This window comes from Fukomys damarensis, unplaced genomic scaffold (assembly GCF_012274545.1).
Source record: "Fukomys damarensis isolate Sample0158 unplaced genomic scaffold, DMR_v1.0_HiC HiC_scaffold_13, whole genome shotgun sequence".
Classification (NCBI taxonomy): Eukaryota; Metazoa; Chordata; class Mammalia; order Rodentia; family Bathyergidae; genus Fukomys; species Fukomys damarensis.
Genome location: NW_022900925.1, coordinates 13,604,175 through 13,618,887, shown reverse-complemented (window position 1 = coordinate 13,618,887; position 14,713 = coordinate 13,604,175). Strand labels below are relative to the sequence as shown.

Sequence of the window (14,713 nt, the reverse complement as noted above, 5' to 3'; positions counted from 1 at the left end):
AGGAACCCCGATGTGCAGGGTGCCCTGCGGAGGGTGCTCACAGGGAAGTAGTCTCTAAGTGAGATTTGCTTCCTTTTCCCTTCAGAATACAATGGCTCCTTTACTGTTTTCAAGAGTTACTTTTATTAATGCTAGTATAATGTCAGTTTGATGGAATGGGCGAAGAATTGACTTAGAAATGAAAGTGTGGATAAAGAATGCTAGATACCACCTGCACTGTGATCACTATGTCCAGGCACTGTTCCGTGTGTCTGGTCTCTTAGTGACTCCTTTAACCCTCATAGCTCTTTCCAGTAGGTAAAGATTTCCACAGTATAATTAAGAAACTGAACGTTGTAGAGGATAAGTTACTTGCCTAAAGTGGCATAGGTAGTGCATGTCAGAGCTGGATCCTCAACCCTGGCTGAAGGTGCGTATGAAACTATTGCTTCTCACACATCATTTCAAGGAGGACGGGCACGCTAGGGTAAGAAGTAAGATGGGCAGTGGAGATTGATGAAAGAAGGGGAATGTCAGTGTGATGGGGAAATCTTTTTAGATAAGTGAAAATACAAATAGAGAAGTTTTGTTTCTTTCACAAAATGGAGGTGTTCCTGAGAGAAAGAGTACAGTTTGAGAGAATTTCTGTGTATCAATTGTTTAAAAATGAATTACAAGGCAACAGAGTTAAAAACCCAAATCTGAAGGAACAGATAGTGCTTAGAAAAATCATGAACATGAGACAAAGTATTTTTATATTGAGCCAAGAACACCATAAAATTAATTACAGAAACAGCTTTGGCTCACATGTGAAAAAACCCTCAGTCAATTGAGAACTTTCTAACTTCATCTTAAAGCTCTAATCAACTCCATTCATGTGTTGTGAGGATACAGATGCTTCATGTATTCAACACACAGAGCTAAATGGCTGTTTCTACAATACAATGAAAAGCATGCTAGGCAAGGAGGGGTGAAGGGAGGGCAGGGATAAGGGGAAAAAATGAGAACCAAGACCTGTCGTGTAAAGCTACAAGATCCCAATAATGAATGTGACTGTACTGTATACCTAAAATGTAGCAATAAACTCAATGAAGAAAAGAAAGCATGCTTACTAAAAAGTTAAAGTACAAAAGATTAAAATAAAAATCACCCATAGTTTCATCACTTGCAGATAATCATTATTAATATTTAGTATATCATTTTCATTTTTATTAATAATACATATTAACAAAGATTAGAGTTGCTTTATGCACATATAAGCCCTCAAAAAACATTGAATAATGACACTTTCAATTACTCACTACTTCTGCCTTTGCTAGCACAATAGGCTGCTATTGAAAGCAACACTTTCTCCATCAAGAAAAGTTAAATATACATATATTTAAAATATATTGCAAGAAGAGCATTTTCTATAAACATAGTGTATGCATAAATCGGTAAGATATGTGTCTTTTTCCTTGTACATTTGGAAGTGTTCCCATTAATGAAGAAATGGAGATTGAGCCACTTTAAAAGGTAAGTGGGCATTCACCAAGTTGAGGACGGGTGAAGTCACCCAGGCAGTGCGCGGCCTCCTCAAGGGAGCTTTGAGAGCAGTGGCGGGATGGGGATGGGTGAGTGAGGACAGCCAGTGAGTGGGAGGTCAACAAATGAAGACTGCAGATGAAGTCAGCTCTTTGGGGAATTCAGCTAGAGTCAAAGCTGGGAAAGAGTAAGGTAGCCAATGGAGAAACAACAGTTTGGGGTTTTTGTTTGTTTGCTATTGTTGTTATTATTATTATTGCTACTACTACTGTTTTTGGTACCGGGGATTGAACTTGGGACCTTGCACTTGTAAGGCAGGCAGCAGAACCACTGAGCTAAATCTCGGGCCCTGGAGAAACAATATTAAGGGAGGCTTAGAATTTTTTAGTTCTTTTTAAAGATGACAGGGACTATGTGTTCATGTAGATGTAGGAAAACATGTTTTAGAACAGACAATCTTCCGTCTGGGGCCCTCCCCCATAGCATCACTAAGCTGGTACAGGGGAACAGCTGTGTGGCCCAGACCTGCTAGGCTGCCGGCAGATCCCAGCCAGGTATTTGCCTGGACGCCAGAAGCTTGGGCAAACCTGCCCAGCCAAGGCCCACCCATGAAAGAGCTGGAGAGGCACACAGCTTCAGAGGCCCGCGCCAAAACATCAGTGATTTGAACCCAGGAATTGGTGCACTGGTGAGCATCAGAGAAAAGGCTTCTGGTGGCTTGCTGAGAATCAAAGACCAATGGGTGTGAAAAAATTCTGAAGAATGGCAGAGAAGACTGCATGTATTAAAATGAGAAGAAACGGAAACAAGTCCCAAAACCAAACTTCCAGATCACCCAAGGCAACCTCAAAGGGAAATGAGATGGAATAATCTGATGCTCAACCACCCAGACTCCCTGAACTGGCAGCAAAAGAGTGTCTGGAAAAAATGAAGTCAGAAATAATTGCTCAGATAACAGCAGAGATAGTGCCCATAGTGCAAGACATGATGAATAAATCTAAAGCAGACATAGATAAAAAAATAGAGGAGCTGAGAAATGCGATGGAATCCCAACATAGGAAGCAAATGGAATCCATAAAACAGATGCACACAGATTTCCAGGAGATTAAAAAATCCATTGAAAGATGAATCAGAACAAAGAGGCTTGAAGGAATGAGATACAAAAAGACATGAAAAAACAAAACAGTGACAACAGAGATGTTTTATATTTACGTAGTGCTGTATTTATTAAGAGAAAGTACTTATTAGTTATTGAAAGTCCAGTGATAGAATATAATAAGGAAATGCTGGGTTTTAGGTAGGTGTTACCGCTCACATTTCTTTGCTCAGTTGTAGTGAAAACTATCTAGTCAGTAGAATTTATTCTGCTTATTTCAAATGCTGAGGCATTTAGCAGTTAGAACAGTTTTGAGCCCTGAAAGCCAAGAGTACCTGGCAATACTCTAATATTGTTGAAATCTATATGTCAGTGTGTCTGTCTATCCCTCTGTCTGTCATCTGTTTATCTATTCTTCCATTTCTTCATTCACCCAACAAATTCTAACATGTCCTCCTATCTGCCAAGCATTGCACTGGACCCTTAGGTACAGGGACAAACGCTCAGTGCTTTCCCACAGAAGCAGTCTGTTTTAACAAAGTGCTATACCAATGTTACTTATTAGTACAGAATAGTTTCATTGGAGATGTCTTTCAGCATTATTGTTAGAGGCAATGACTTTCTTCTTAGAGGCTAACGTGAAAACTGAAGAATTCTGTGGAGTTAAGCATATAAAAATATCACTAATGTAGAAATCTGTCATTTGCGAAATTGTGCTACTTTTAACAAAGGAATCCTGAATTATCTCATTGCTTTCATGTTAAAGATTTTATCTTCCCTGAAGAATCTTGATTTCCAAATTTCAAATGCATATATTGAGTAGTCTGGTGGACACATACATATGGCTGGCACTTCAAACATATGATAAACTCATCTTCTCAAATTTCCTCTTCCTATATCTGTTCATTTGGACCCTATTGTACTCCTCTGAAAATTGAAAGTGTAAGATATATTTTTTTATCCTCTTGGCCATCCCAGGAATCACATCAGCATCTACAAAGCAATAGAAATGAAGTGGAATCCAGATGTGGTGATACACATATATAATCACTGTACTGGGGAGGCTGAGGCAGGAGCATCACAGGTCCAAACTCATCCCAGGCAACTTAGCCAGACCCTTCCTCAAAATAAAATATAAGAAAGAGTTGAAAATGTAGATCACTGGGCTGAGATCAGTCTCACTCACACTCATATAAAGACAGAAGGATTGCAATCTTTAATATTATCCTTGCTGAATTCAGATATCTGCATCACCAAGAACCCTAATGTACAGGACACCTTGAAGTGGGTGCTGACAGAGAGAGGCTTCCATGGTGAGAAGACTGGGTGGGGTACCAAAACGTGCACTCCCTGAAATTCTCATGGTGAAAGCCTGGATGTGGACAGAAGAAAAGTTTATAGATTTTATCTGAGGACGAGGGCAAAGCAGCTAGTATGGGTTAGAGTAGAACATGGTTTGATTTGGATTGCAGAAAAAGAATGAAGATTAGGTAAAAGTTTATATGAATTGCTGATAGAAAATAGCTTCAGCACAAAAGGGCACAATTAATATGGGTCAGGTAATGAGAGATAAACTTTAAAAAATAATTTTCAGTTGATGTATTTAAAATGATGATGAAAACAAAAGTGTCACCCCCTTTTAAATAAAGTAACTTTATAAAAATGTATGGGATCTGGTTTTTCAAATATTATAGTTCAAGAAATAAGTTTATGACTGTGGAGTTAAAGTGGAATTTGACAATTCTAGAACCAAGGTGCTGGTACTCACTAGAAAAAAGTTGCAAGCAGATTCTTCTTAAGCCAAAATTGTCACACAACTATTCTCACCAGTATTTGATCCCCAACTGACACATGCTTAGGCACAACACCCTTATTTACCAGGCATGATCTGATTCACACAGCACAGTTTGTAATAGCTAAAACTTGGAAACAGCACAATTGGCCATCAATTGGAGGCTGGATAAAAAAGATGTGGTTTTTCTATAAATTGGAGTACTACTCAGCCATAAAGCATGAGAAACTAGAGTCATTCATAGGAAAATGGATGCATATTGAGGCCATACTCTTTGGTGAAATAAATAAGACACACTGGTGTAAACACTGAATAGTTTCTCTAGTGTGAAAAACTAAAAGTGTAATAAGATCCAAATTGTATAACTGACATTGTAAAATAGGAAGAAAAGGCTAAAGGTGTAAGGGAAGTGGGAAGGGTAGGGGAAAGGAAATAAGCAAAAAGAAAAAAATATGAGAAAAGGAAAAATGGAAACAATGTCTTTGAAAATAGGGAAGGGTTGGGGTGAAGGGAGGGCAGGAGTATGGGAAAAAAATGAGAACCAAGATCTGTCATGTAAAGGTACAAAATTCCAGTGATAAATGCAACTGTACTGTATACTTAAAAAGTACCAATAAACTCAACGGAAAAAATTTTAAAAATAAATCATACTGGAAAAATTGGGTTTCAACTTGCCAAAGATTAAAGTAGACCTATATCTCTCACCATCAACTAACCTAAAATCAAAATGGATTAAAGATATAAATATTAAAACAGAAACACTAAACCAGCTGGAAAAGAGGCTAGGTAGAGTTCTTGAAGACATTGGTGTAGGAAAAGATTTCATGAACAAAAGCTCCATTGCCCGTGAACTAGCATAAACAATCAACAAGTGGGGTCTCTTCTTATTAAAAAGCTTCTGCACAGTAAAAGAAACCGCCCACAGTGTAAAGAGACAACCCACAATGTGGGGAAAACATTTTACCAGCTGTTCCTCAGACAAGGATATATGCCTAGAATATATGAAGAATTAAAAAAAAAATCAGACCTCCCAAATTTAAAGACCCAATCCAAAAATGGGCATCTGAGATGAACAGACACTTCTCAGACAAAGATGTAGAAATAGCAAATAAACATTTGAAAAAAGTGTTCAACATCACTGGTCATTTGAGAGATGCAAATGAAAACAACATCTCATCCCAGAAAGTATGGCTGCTATCAAGAAATCAAGCAATACCAAATGCTGATGGGGTTGTGGGAAGAAAGGAACCCTTGTTCAATGTTGGTGGGAGTACACACCGGTGCAACCACTATGGAGATTAGTATGGAGATACCTCAAAGAACTAGGATTAGAATTCCCATTTGACCCAGATATTCCCCTTCTGGGTATTGTCCCAAAAGAATTAAAAGTATCATACCACAGTGATATATGTGCACTCATGTCCATCGTGGCACAGTTTATAATAGCTAAATATTGGAAACAGTCCAATTGCCCAATTGCCCATCAACTGGAGGCTGAATAAAGAAAATGTGTTTTTTAAAACAAATAAAATGGAGCAGTACTCAGCCATAAAGAATGAGAAATTAGCCGGGGATTTAGTTCAGTGGTTCTGCCACCTGCCTCACAAGCACAAGGTCCTGAGTTCAATCACCAGTACAAAAAAAATTAGACATTTTTAGCTAAATGGATGCACATTGAGGTAATACTTTTAAGAGAAATAAATAGGATACACACATGTGTAAAGACCAAATAGTTTCTCTGTTGTGAGAAACTGAAAGTGTAAATAAGGACTAAAAGTTATAATAGATAAGGTGAAATAGGAAGAAAAGGGGACAAGGGGAAGTAGGTGGAGACGGGGAAATGAATAAATATGAGAATAGGAAAAATGGAAGCAAAGTCTTTGTAAAGAAGGAGGGGTGGAGGGGTTGAACAGAGGGCAGTGGTATGGGGAAATGGAGAAATTGAAGCTCTAACAAAATGATAGATATACTGTGCTCATAGATTGGATGACTTAATATTGTTTAGATGTTGTCTGATCTGAAGTTGATCTAGAAATTCAACATTTTTCTTATCAGATTTCAACATAATTTTTTGTGCACAAGTTAATTATGTAATTATAAAATGTATATGTAAAGACAAAGAAACAAAAAGTTAAATTCTTTCTGAAAAACAACAGAAAAATAAGACACCTGCTGGCTGGTTTCCAGACTCACTTCTAGGTTACAATAATCAGGAAAGTGTAGCCTTAAGATATATAGATAGATAGATATATATAGATAGATAGATAGATAGATAGATAGATAGATAGATAGATAGATAGATAGATATCTGGTTTGAGAACACAGAATAACATGGAGGGCCAAAAATTGATCCACCCATGTATCTTCCTTTGATTTTCACCTTCCAAAGGTACAAAGTCAACAGAGTGCAGCTACTATAATTTGTATGCTGTTTCCCCAATGGTATACATACAAAGGCTTGGACCCAGGGTTGGAGTACTGGAATTTTCTGTTGATCTTTAGGATGTCATACCTTGTAAGAAGTTTTTAGATCACTGAGAGTTGTGACCTTGAAAAGAATTATGGGGCTCTGGTCTCTTGCCCTCTAGTTTGAAATGTGATCCCTGCTGTGCCTGTGCCCTGCTATTGCTGAGGTGCCACAACCAACAGATGGTACTTGCCAAGGCTGTATGAGGCTAATGGGTCTCTGAACTCCCGAAAGTGTGAATCAAACAAATCTCTGCTTAGAAATAACCTTGGTCAGGTCAGGTACATTGCAGTGATGGAAAGGTGACTAAAACAATAAACTTTTCAATAAATGATGCTGAAAAATGGATTTCTCTGTGTAATTTCAATTTCAATCCACACTTCACACTCTGTGCAACTTTAGAGAAAATATTGTGGACCTTAATATTTTATGAATACCGAGAAAATTTCCCCATGATCTTCTCTGTGGATCTAGAGACATCCCAGAGCAAAACTCAAGGGGTAGGTGGAGCAGAATTGATGTGCAGTGATCTCATATTGCAGCTACTAAAGCCAGTTCAGACCAGTGCAGAACTGATTATTGCAGCTTTGGTGGGAACGGTGCCACACAAGTGTATAGATCTTAAATATGTTCTTCTGCCAATGGATGTAATAATCATTTCCCCGTATTGGACCACCTGATCATTGTTTGATTCACTTATAAAACAATATACCAAAGATTGCCACTCTACCCAAGGTAATTGGGGAAATTCTGCCTAGGAAACTTGGTTGCTCTATCAACTGGAACATGGAAGGCAATGTCTAAAATCTTAGGGAACTCTTTGGGTGCTACTTTATATTTGAAAGTCCATTAACAAATGTTAACAAATACTGTAACAACCCAGTAAAGGCTATACTGATGAGGATTAAGATCTCTAAGAAGGAAATTTGCATTTAACCATCATGTAAAGATCATTACACAGCTAATGCTGGTGGCCAAAGAGTGGTTGAACATGAACTGGCTGGTGTATTATAAATATGTACTATAATATATATTATAAATGCCAGGCATGATCTCATGATCAAATATGGGGTCAGAAGAACTTGGCATTAAGAAGTAATATAACATATATGACAAATGGAAGGGATGGTAATGGTGGGTGCAATTAAGGTTTTCCTAATCAGGAAAGGACCTAAGGGAACTCATTGGGGTGTAAATATTGGTTTGTTTTATAGTCGTAGCCTGAGGAAGAATTGAACACGATCTGGAAGAGCTAGATTTTCTATTCCCATGCTTTCTTTATATCTGCTATGATAAATCATAGAAGCTTGATCCTTGTTAAATGCATTTGTTCCATCTCCTAGGTACTATCAACAGGGAGTGTGGTTGTAGTGAGACTGACACCCTGCTTCTAAAGTGTGTGTGGTACTCTACTTAAGATCCACTAACAGCTTCCTGTTGTCCCCAGAATAAAATATAAACTCTTATACTCCCACCATATGTTAGAACATTCGCAGTTGAAGCTCTACTCATATTCATGGCTTTCTCCAAACATACTGCTTCACTTCCCAAAATGTAGGCACCAGCCACGCAGATTCCTGTCCATTTCCTTAACAGTCAGTGTTAAGCTTTCATCCATGAGCCTCTCTCCATCCCAGTCTTCCTTCAATGTACAGTCAGGTGTGGTGAGTGATTATAATCAGTTAGCGCTACAGGACTCTGAGAGAATTTATTGTAGAGAGGGCCTGGGTAATTACTTTGTCTTTAATGAGTTCCTCCAGAATCTGGACTCCTCTGGGATGCAGAGCCACTTAGGCCTGGGAATGGCTAGAAGGGTAGAAGAGAGAAAAGATAATGCAGATAGGTAATGACCTCAGAAGCTGTTGCTTCCTATGAATAAAGAACAGCAAGGTCTTGGGTCAGGGCCATGGAGTCACCCTTAGAAAACCCTGGATAAAAAAATGAGTTGGTGCCTTAGTGTTCTTCCAATTTGAGTGTATTTACTTCCCAGTGTGTAGGAAGTTCTAGGGGATAACTTTTCAGGTATGATAACTTCCCTCATTTGTATCTCTCTCCTTAGACTTTCCCAAATTATAAAAATATTGTAATTGCTATTTCCCATTTGCAATACGTTTATTAATAATATCAGTTAATATTGCTTACTATACAATGTATTCTCAAGAGATCACATAGTCTCAATACAACAACTTTGTGAAGCAGGGCTCAATGCAGTAGTTTTTAAGCCTTCTTTATTTCACTTTTACCTGCCAAGTTTTAAAAAGCTTTGCACAGGTGTCCTTGCAGAGATCATGATTAGGTCTACCTGTAGGAGTACCTGTATTTTTAATGGCACATCTTCAATATGCTTGATATTCAAGCATCCACTGAGCACAGTACATCACTTAGGGGTCCGTTTGACATGTAGAATCTGAACTGTAGAATCACAATCAGCATTAATACAATCCCTAGGTGATTTGCATACATATTCAATCTCAGAAACACTGCCCGAGGTGACTCTTATGCATTGTTCAGGTTGAGAACCCCAGACTTAACGGCTGAAGAAGATGCTCATTGAGCCATCGCTGGCAACATCTGCAAGTGACAACTCTGGTTTGCAATCCCTGAACACACTCCTGATCCCAGAGAGGGGCCTCTTTAACTGAGGAAGCAAAACTCTGAGAAACTGGGTACACGAGTTCCCCTACATCTGTTTTCCTGCTATAATGCAGCACATGATGTCCAAGTACCAAAACTGTTAATGCGGCTGTATTAAACACCACCAGCAGGATGACAATCCCAGCAGCTGGGCTCAGCAGTATCTTGTAGCACATCTCTCGGTGCTGTTCTTCTTCTTCTTTCTTTGTCAGCTGTGAGACACACTCAAGTTTACTCATTAGAAGTACCAGGAAGAACACAAAACTAACAGTGCATATGTATGTGTGCACAAATGTGCATAAGGACATAGCCCCACACAGTATTGGGGACTTACAAGTCTGATATTTACAGGTCATGTCGGCAGACCTGAGTCCCTGGAAGGGGGGATGTTACAGGCTTGAGTTCCAAGGCAATCTGGAGACAGAATTCTTCAGGAGACGGCAGTCTTCTAAATTCTTCAACCAAATGTACGAGTCTCACAACAATGTGGCAGGTAATCTGTTTTACACAAAGTCTACTGATACAAATCTTAATCGCACTGTAAAATACCTTCATGGCAAAACCTAGAATTTGTATTTAACAAAAACTTAGTATTGGGGTCTCACCAAGTCAGCACATAAAATTAATCATTGCATATGATTTGGACAGCTGGAGAAGAGCATAAGCAAAGGCTTGAAGATTTTTTTAAATTATGCTTCTTTTTTTTTTGTCTTTTGCCATAATTTACAACATTTTCCTCGTGTTATTTTTCCCACATGAATGTCAAGGAGAGCATGTGGACTGAAACATGAGAATGCTTACTTTGAGTCATCTGCATTCCTAACAAGAGTGCAGTGGTAACTTGGTTCATGAATGCTTTCGTTTGTGAATGATTTGGATTGCAAACAGAAGCATTTGGTAAGATTTTGTTTTTCTTTGTGAAGTCTGCATTGGGTAACTAACATGAACATGGCCACCTTTTCCAGAAATGTGGAAGGAACTGAATTGGTGAACTGAGGTACCACTATAGTATGTAGGGCACACCTTACTATTTTTCATAAATACTACTGTGAAATTGGTAAGAGAGTTTCAGATTCTACTGCTAGATGGTATTTTGTATGCTGAAATAATTTAAGACTAATTTTTCTACTTAAAAAAAATTTGCTGCCCTTTAAATTGAAAAAATGTACGTCTCAGCCCAACTGACATCCAATAAATATTGATGAAACACTGGCCACATCCAGGGCCCATGCTGCAGCAAGCACGAAGGCAGACATGGCCTTGACTGCATGGAATTCACAATCCCACAGGAAAGTCAGCTATAAACAAGTGATCGAGGGCATTGGGACAAGTATAGAATGCTGAGGAATCATGGAAGTAGGGCTCACCAGTATGGAGAGACAGCTGAGCAACAACCATGTAATATATCAGAGTGGGAGCAAACAAGGTGAAGAGGCAGGAGAAGGGAGAAGGTGACGGGCAGGAAGGACAGCAAGCATGAAATGCTGATGGCAAGAAATTATGGCTGAGTCCACCTCATTTCAGAGTGGAACACAAGTGTCACTGTGGGGCAAGATGAGGCTGTGGAGGCAGGCCCAGCTCAGATAAGGAAGCATATTGAGCCCTTGAAAGGCACATCACCTTTATCTCAAGAGTAATGATAACCCTCCGAACTGCCAGTCTGGAAAGAGATGGTGCGATTCCCACCTTAGGGTGCCACAGTGTCAGTGAAGCATTTTGAGGAAGGGGATTGAGGCACAGAAACAAGGACACAAACTGACAGGCTGCTTCCATAGTCCAGAAAAGACTTACGGCATTACAAGACTTATGATCTTCCGATAAGGAGTGAATAAAGTAGCAGAATAAAGAATAGAATTTGCCAAGTTGGAGTTGATAGTGAGAGAAAGGAATAAATAAAATTCGCAGTTGCTGATTTGGTGCTAAATTCCTTTTACTGAAGTATGAGCAAGTAGAAGAGAAGGAAATTGAGGAAAGTGAGGTTAGTTGGGATCTACTGACTTAAGATTCCTGTTGTACAGTATATCCAAGGGAACATTAAGCAGTGGGACACAGAATTCTATAGATTAGAGAGAGACATCTATTCCTGAGTGTAAATGGTGACTTTATTCCTTACAGTGAATGAATTTTTCTTGGATTTTATATATAGAAATATCAGAGGATAGAGTTTGGAAAAATCTTTGAAAACATCAGCATATAAGATACTGATAGAATAGATGCTAATAATGCTTGTCTAGGATGATTGGTCAGTCAGTTAAGAAAAAAACAAATGTATTTTGTGTCTCAGAAGCAAATATATAAAAATATTTAGGAAAGGACAGAATTTGAAATATGTTACAGAGAAGTTAAGAAAATACCATTAATGATTACAGAGATTATCAACATCTGGAGTCTGGATCTTATTATTTTGATGAAGGCAAGATCAGTTATTGTGGAATGCATAACAGTCTGCATTGTTAAGATGTGTTTATTTTAATTTAGATTGTTAAGGGACACTGCTAATTTCTCTTAAAGATGCTGGAGACAGATAAAGATGGGAAGAAACCAAACTTTTCTCTCAGAGTTCTTACTCCTGGGCTTGCCCATCCATCCAGAGCACCAGCACCTGTTCTATGCCCTGTTCCTTGCCATGTACCTCACCACGGTCCTGGGGAACCTGCTCATCATCACCCTCATTCAACTGGACTCCCATCTCCACACACCTATGTATTTTTTTCTCAGCAACTTGTCTTTCTCTGACCTCTGCTTTTCCTCTGTCACAATGCCCAAATTGCTGAAGAACATGCAGAGCCAACTCCCATCCATCCCATATGCAGGCTGCCTGGCCCAAATGTATTTCTTCCTGTTTTGCAGACCTTAGTTTCCTGCTTGTGGCCATGGCCTATGACCGCTATGTGGCCATCTGCTCCCCCCTGCACTACACCAGCATCATGAGCCCCCAGCTGTGTGTGTGCCTGGTGGTGCTGTCCTGGGTGCTGACCACACTTCATGCCCTGTTGCACACTTTGCTTGTGGCCAGATTGTCTTTCTGTGGGGACAACGCAATCCCCCACTTTTTCTGTGAAATATCAGCTCTGCTGAAGCTGGCCTGCTCTGATACTCAGGTTAATGAGTTAGTAATATTTATCATGGGAGGGCTAGTTATTGTCATTCCATTTCTACTCATTATTGTTTCCTATGCACGAATTGCGTCCTCCATCCTCAAGGTACCTTCTGCACGAGGTATCCATAAGGCCTTCTCCACCTGTAGTTCTCATCTCTCTGTGGTGTCACTGTTCTATGGGACAATCATTGGCCTTTACTTATGTCCATCCACCAATAATTCCACTGTAAAGGAAACTGTCATGGCTATGATGTACACGGTGGTGACTCCCATGCTGAATCCCTTCATCTACAGCCTGAGGAACAGAGACATGAAGGGAGCCCTGGGAAGAGTCATATGTAAGAAGGAAATTCTCTTCTGTCTAAGACGGTAACCCTGGGACTTTTACATAATTTTATCCGGGAAATGTATTAATATTAGAATATTATTTCAGATTTCCCCTCCTCACATGGGAGCTCTGTTAAAACATACTACATAATTGTTGAATATGTAAAAGAAGGACATTTAGCTTTGTAGTTTAGGGAAGGAGATTTTTATGACCTGGCTATGATTTCCTCTTTGTTTTGTCTAGGCAATCCTGAGAAAACGTAGTATGAGAGCCACTGTTTTATATGAGCTCCATAAAGAAGGACATTTAGCTTTGTAGTTTAGGGAAGGAGATTTTTATGACCTGGCTATGATTTCCCCTTTGTTTTGTCTAGGCAATCCTGAGAAAACATAGTATGAGAGCCACTGTTTTATATGAGCTCCATTTCTTACATTCTTAAGTTATTCTAAGATTTTATCATTTTATCAAGAATTCTGCTTTGATTATGGCTTTTAAATAGTACCCCATAATCTTTCTCAATAACACGCAAATGTCCAATCCTCCTAACCTCCTTCTAATGTCTCCTACATGTTTTGCTGCACAAATTTTGAAATCAGTTTATGTCTTAAATCTCCCACAACCTTTATTGATTTTCTACATTGTCTTTTCTGGTCTATGTTGATCCTAAACAAAATTTTCTGCCCCTTTTGTATAATAGCATTATTTGCATAATTTTGCATTAGTCTGGAATTAATTAGTAGCCAGGGACTAGAGAATACATTTCTCCAAGTTTAGGGAAAGAAGCTAGAGGTTGTAAAATTTTCAGGTTTGAAGGATGCCTGTCTTCTGCTTCATGTTTTGACATTGCAAACTCTGTGTGTGTGTGTGTGTGTGTGTGTGTGTGTGTGTGTGTGTATCCTTCATGACAAATCCAAGGCAGTAGAGAGGATACTATCAGTGTTTTACATACTGAAATTATAAAGTTCAATGACTTCTGCTGTTTTGTCAGTTGTTGATCCTGTGTAAGATGGCAGGCCACCTGATTCTATAGTCTCTTCTCATTTTCTCCTACTATAGAAAAAAAAGGATTCTCATTTTTTCCCCTTAGAGGTAAGGGGAAAAAATGAGAATCAAGACTTGCCATGTAAAGGTACATGATCCCAACAATGAATGTAACTGTACTGTATCCCTAAAATGTACCAATAAACTCAATAAAATTTAAAAAAAAAGGAGCAGTCATTCTGTTCGAAGCTCTTAACATCACCATAACATGGATTAGCTAGCCTTCTACCCTTGGTCTATTCATTTTCTTAATTGTTCCAAGTGAAGAAATTCAACCCATCCCTTTCATCCTTTTGAATATTCTGCTGACCTCTATATCTCTGTCTGAGTCCCAGACCTTCCTCCAGAGCACCCAGATGTTCTTCTCATCTTCCCAGTAGACATTTCCACTTGGGCTCCTGTAAGCCTTTCACTCTCAACATGCACAACCTAGAATTCTTTATGTTCCACCCACATCTGCTGTGGTTCTCATCTGCTCGTTGCCTTTTATTCCATATCTTGATTTATGTTGTCACTTCTAATCCTCTTACCACTGGGTAAGCAAATCAGTAATCACTTCTTTATATACTTCACAAAAATAGAACGTAGTTGTTATGGATTGTATCTAGCTGTCCCCTCAAAGCCTCGTGTGGTCATAGGTTGGGCTTTTTCAGAGGTGCTTGGATCTAGAGTGTGTGATGCTGGGATGAAGGGTGTGTGCTTACTAAATTAGTCTATTGATTGGTTTGGCATAGTTCTGGGTGTGAGTGCCA

At 39.0% G+C, this 14,713-nt stretch overlaps 1 protein-coding gene across 1 annotated transcript; it reads left to right on the top strand.

Moving 5' to 3' along the window:
- The first annotated feature begins 12,022 nt into the window (after window positions 1-12,022).
- On the top strand, window positions 12,023-12,965 carry LOC104853452 (olfactory receptor 1468). The gene is given in 2 exon segments (XM_010611397.1): window positions 12,023-12,333; window positions 12,335-12,965. Coding segments are annotated over 2 exon segments (942 nt in total).
- The last annotated feature ends 1,748 nt before the right edge of the window (window positions 12,966-14,713 follow it).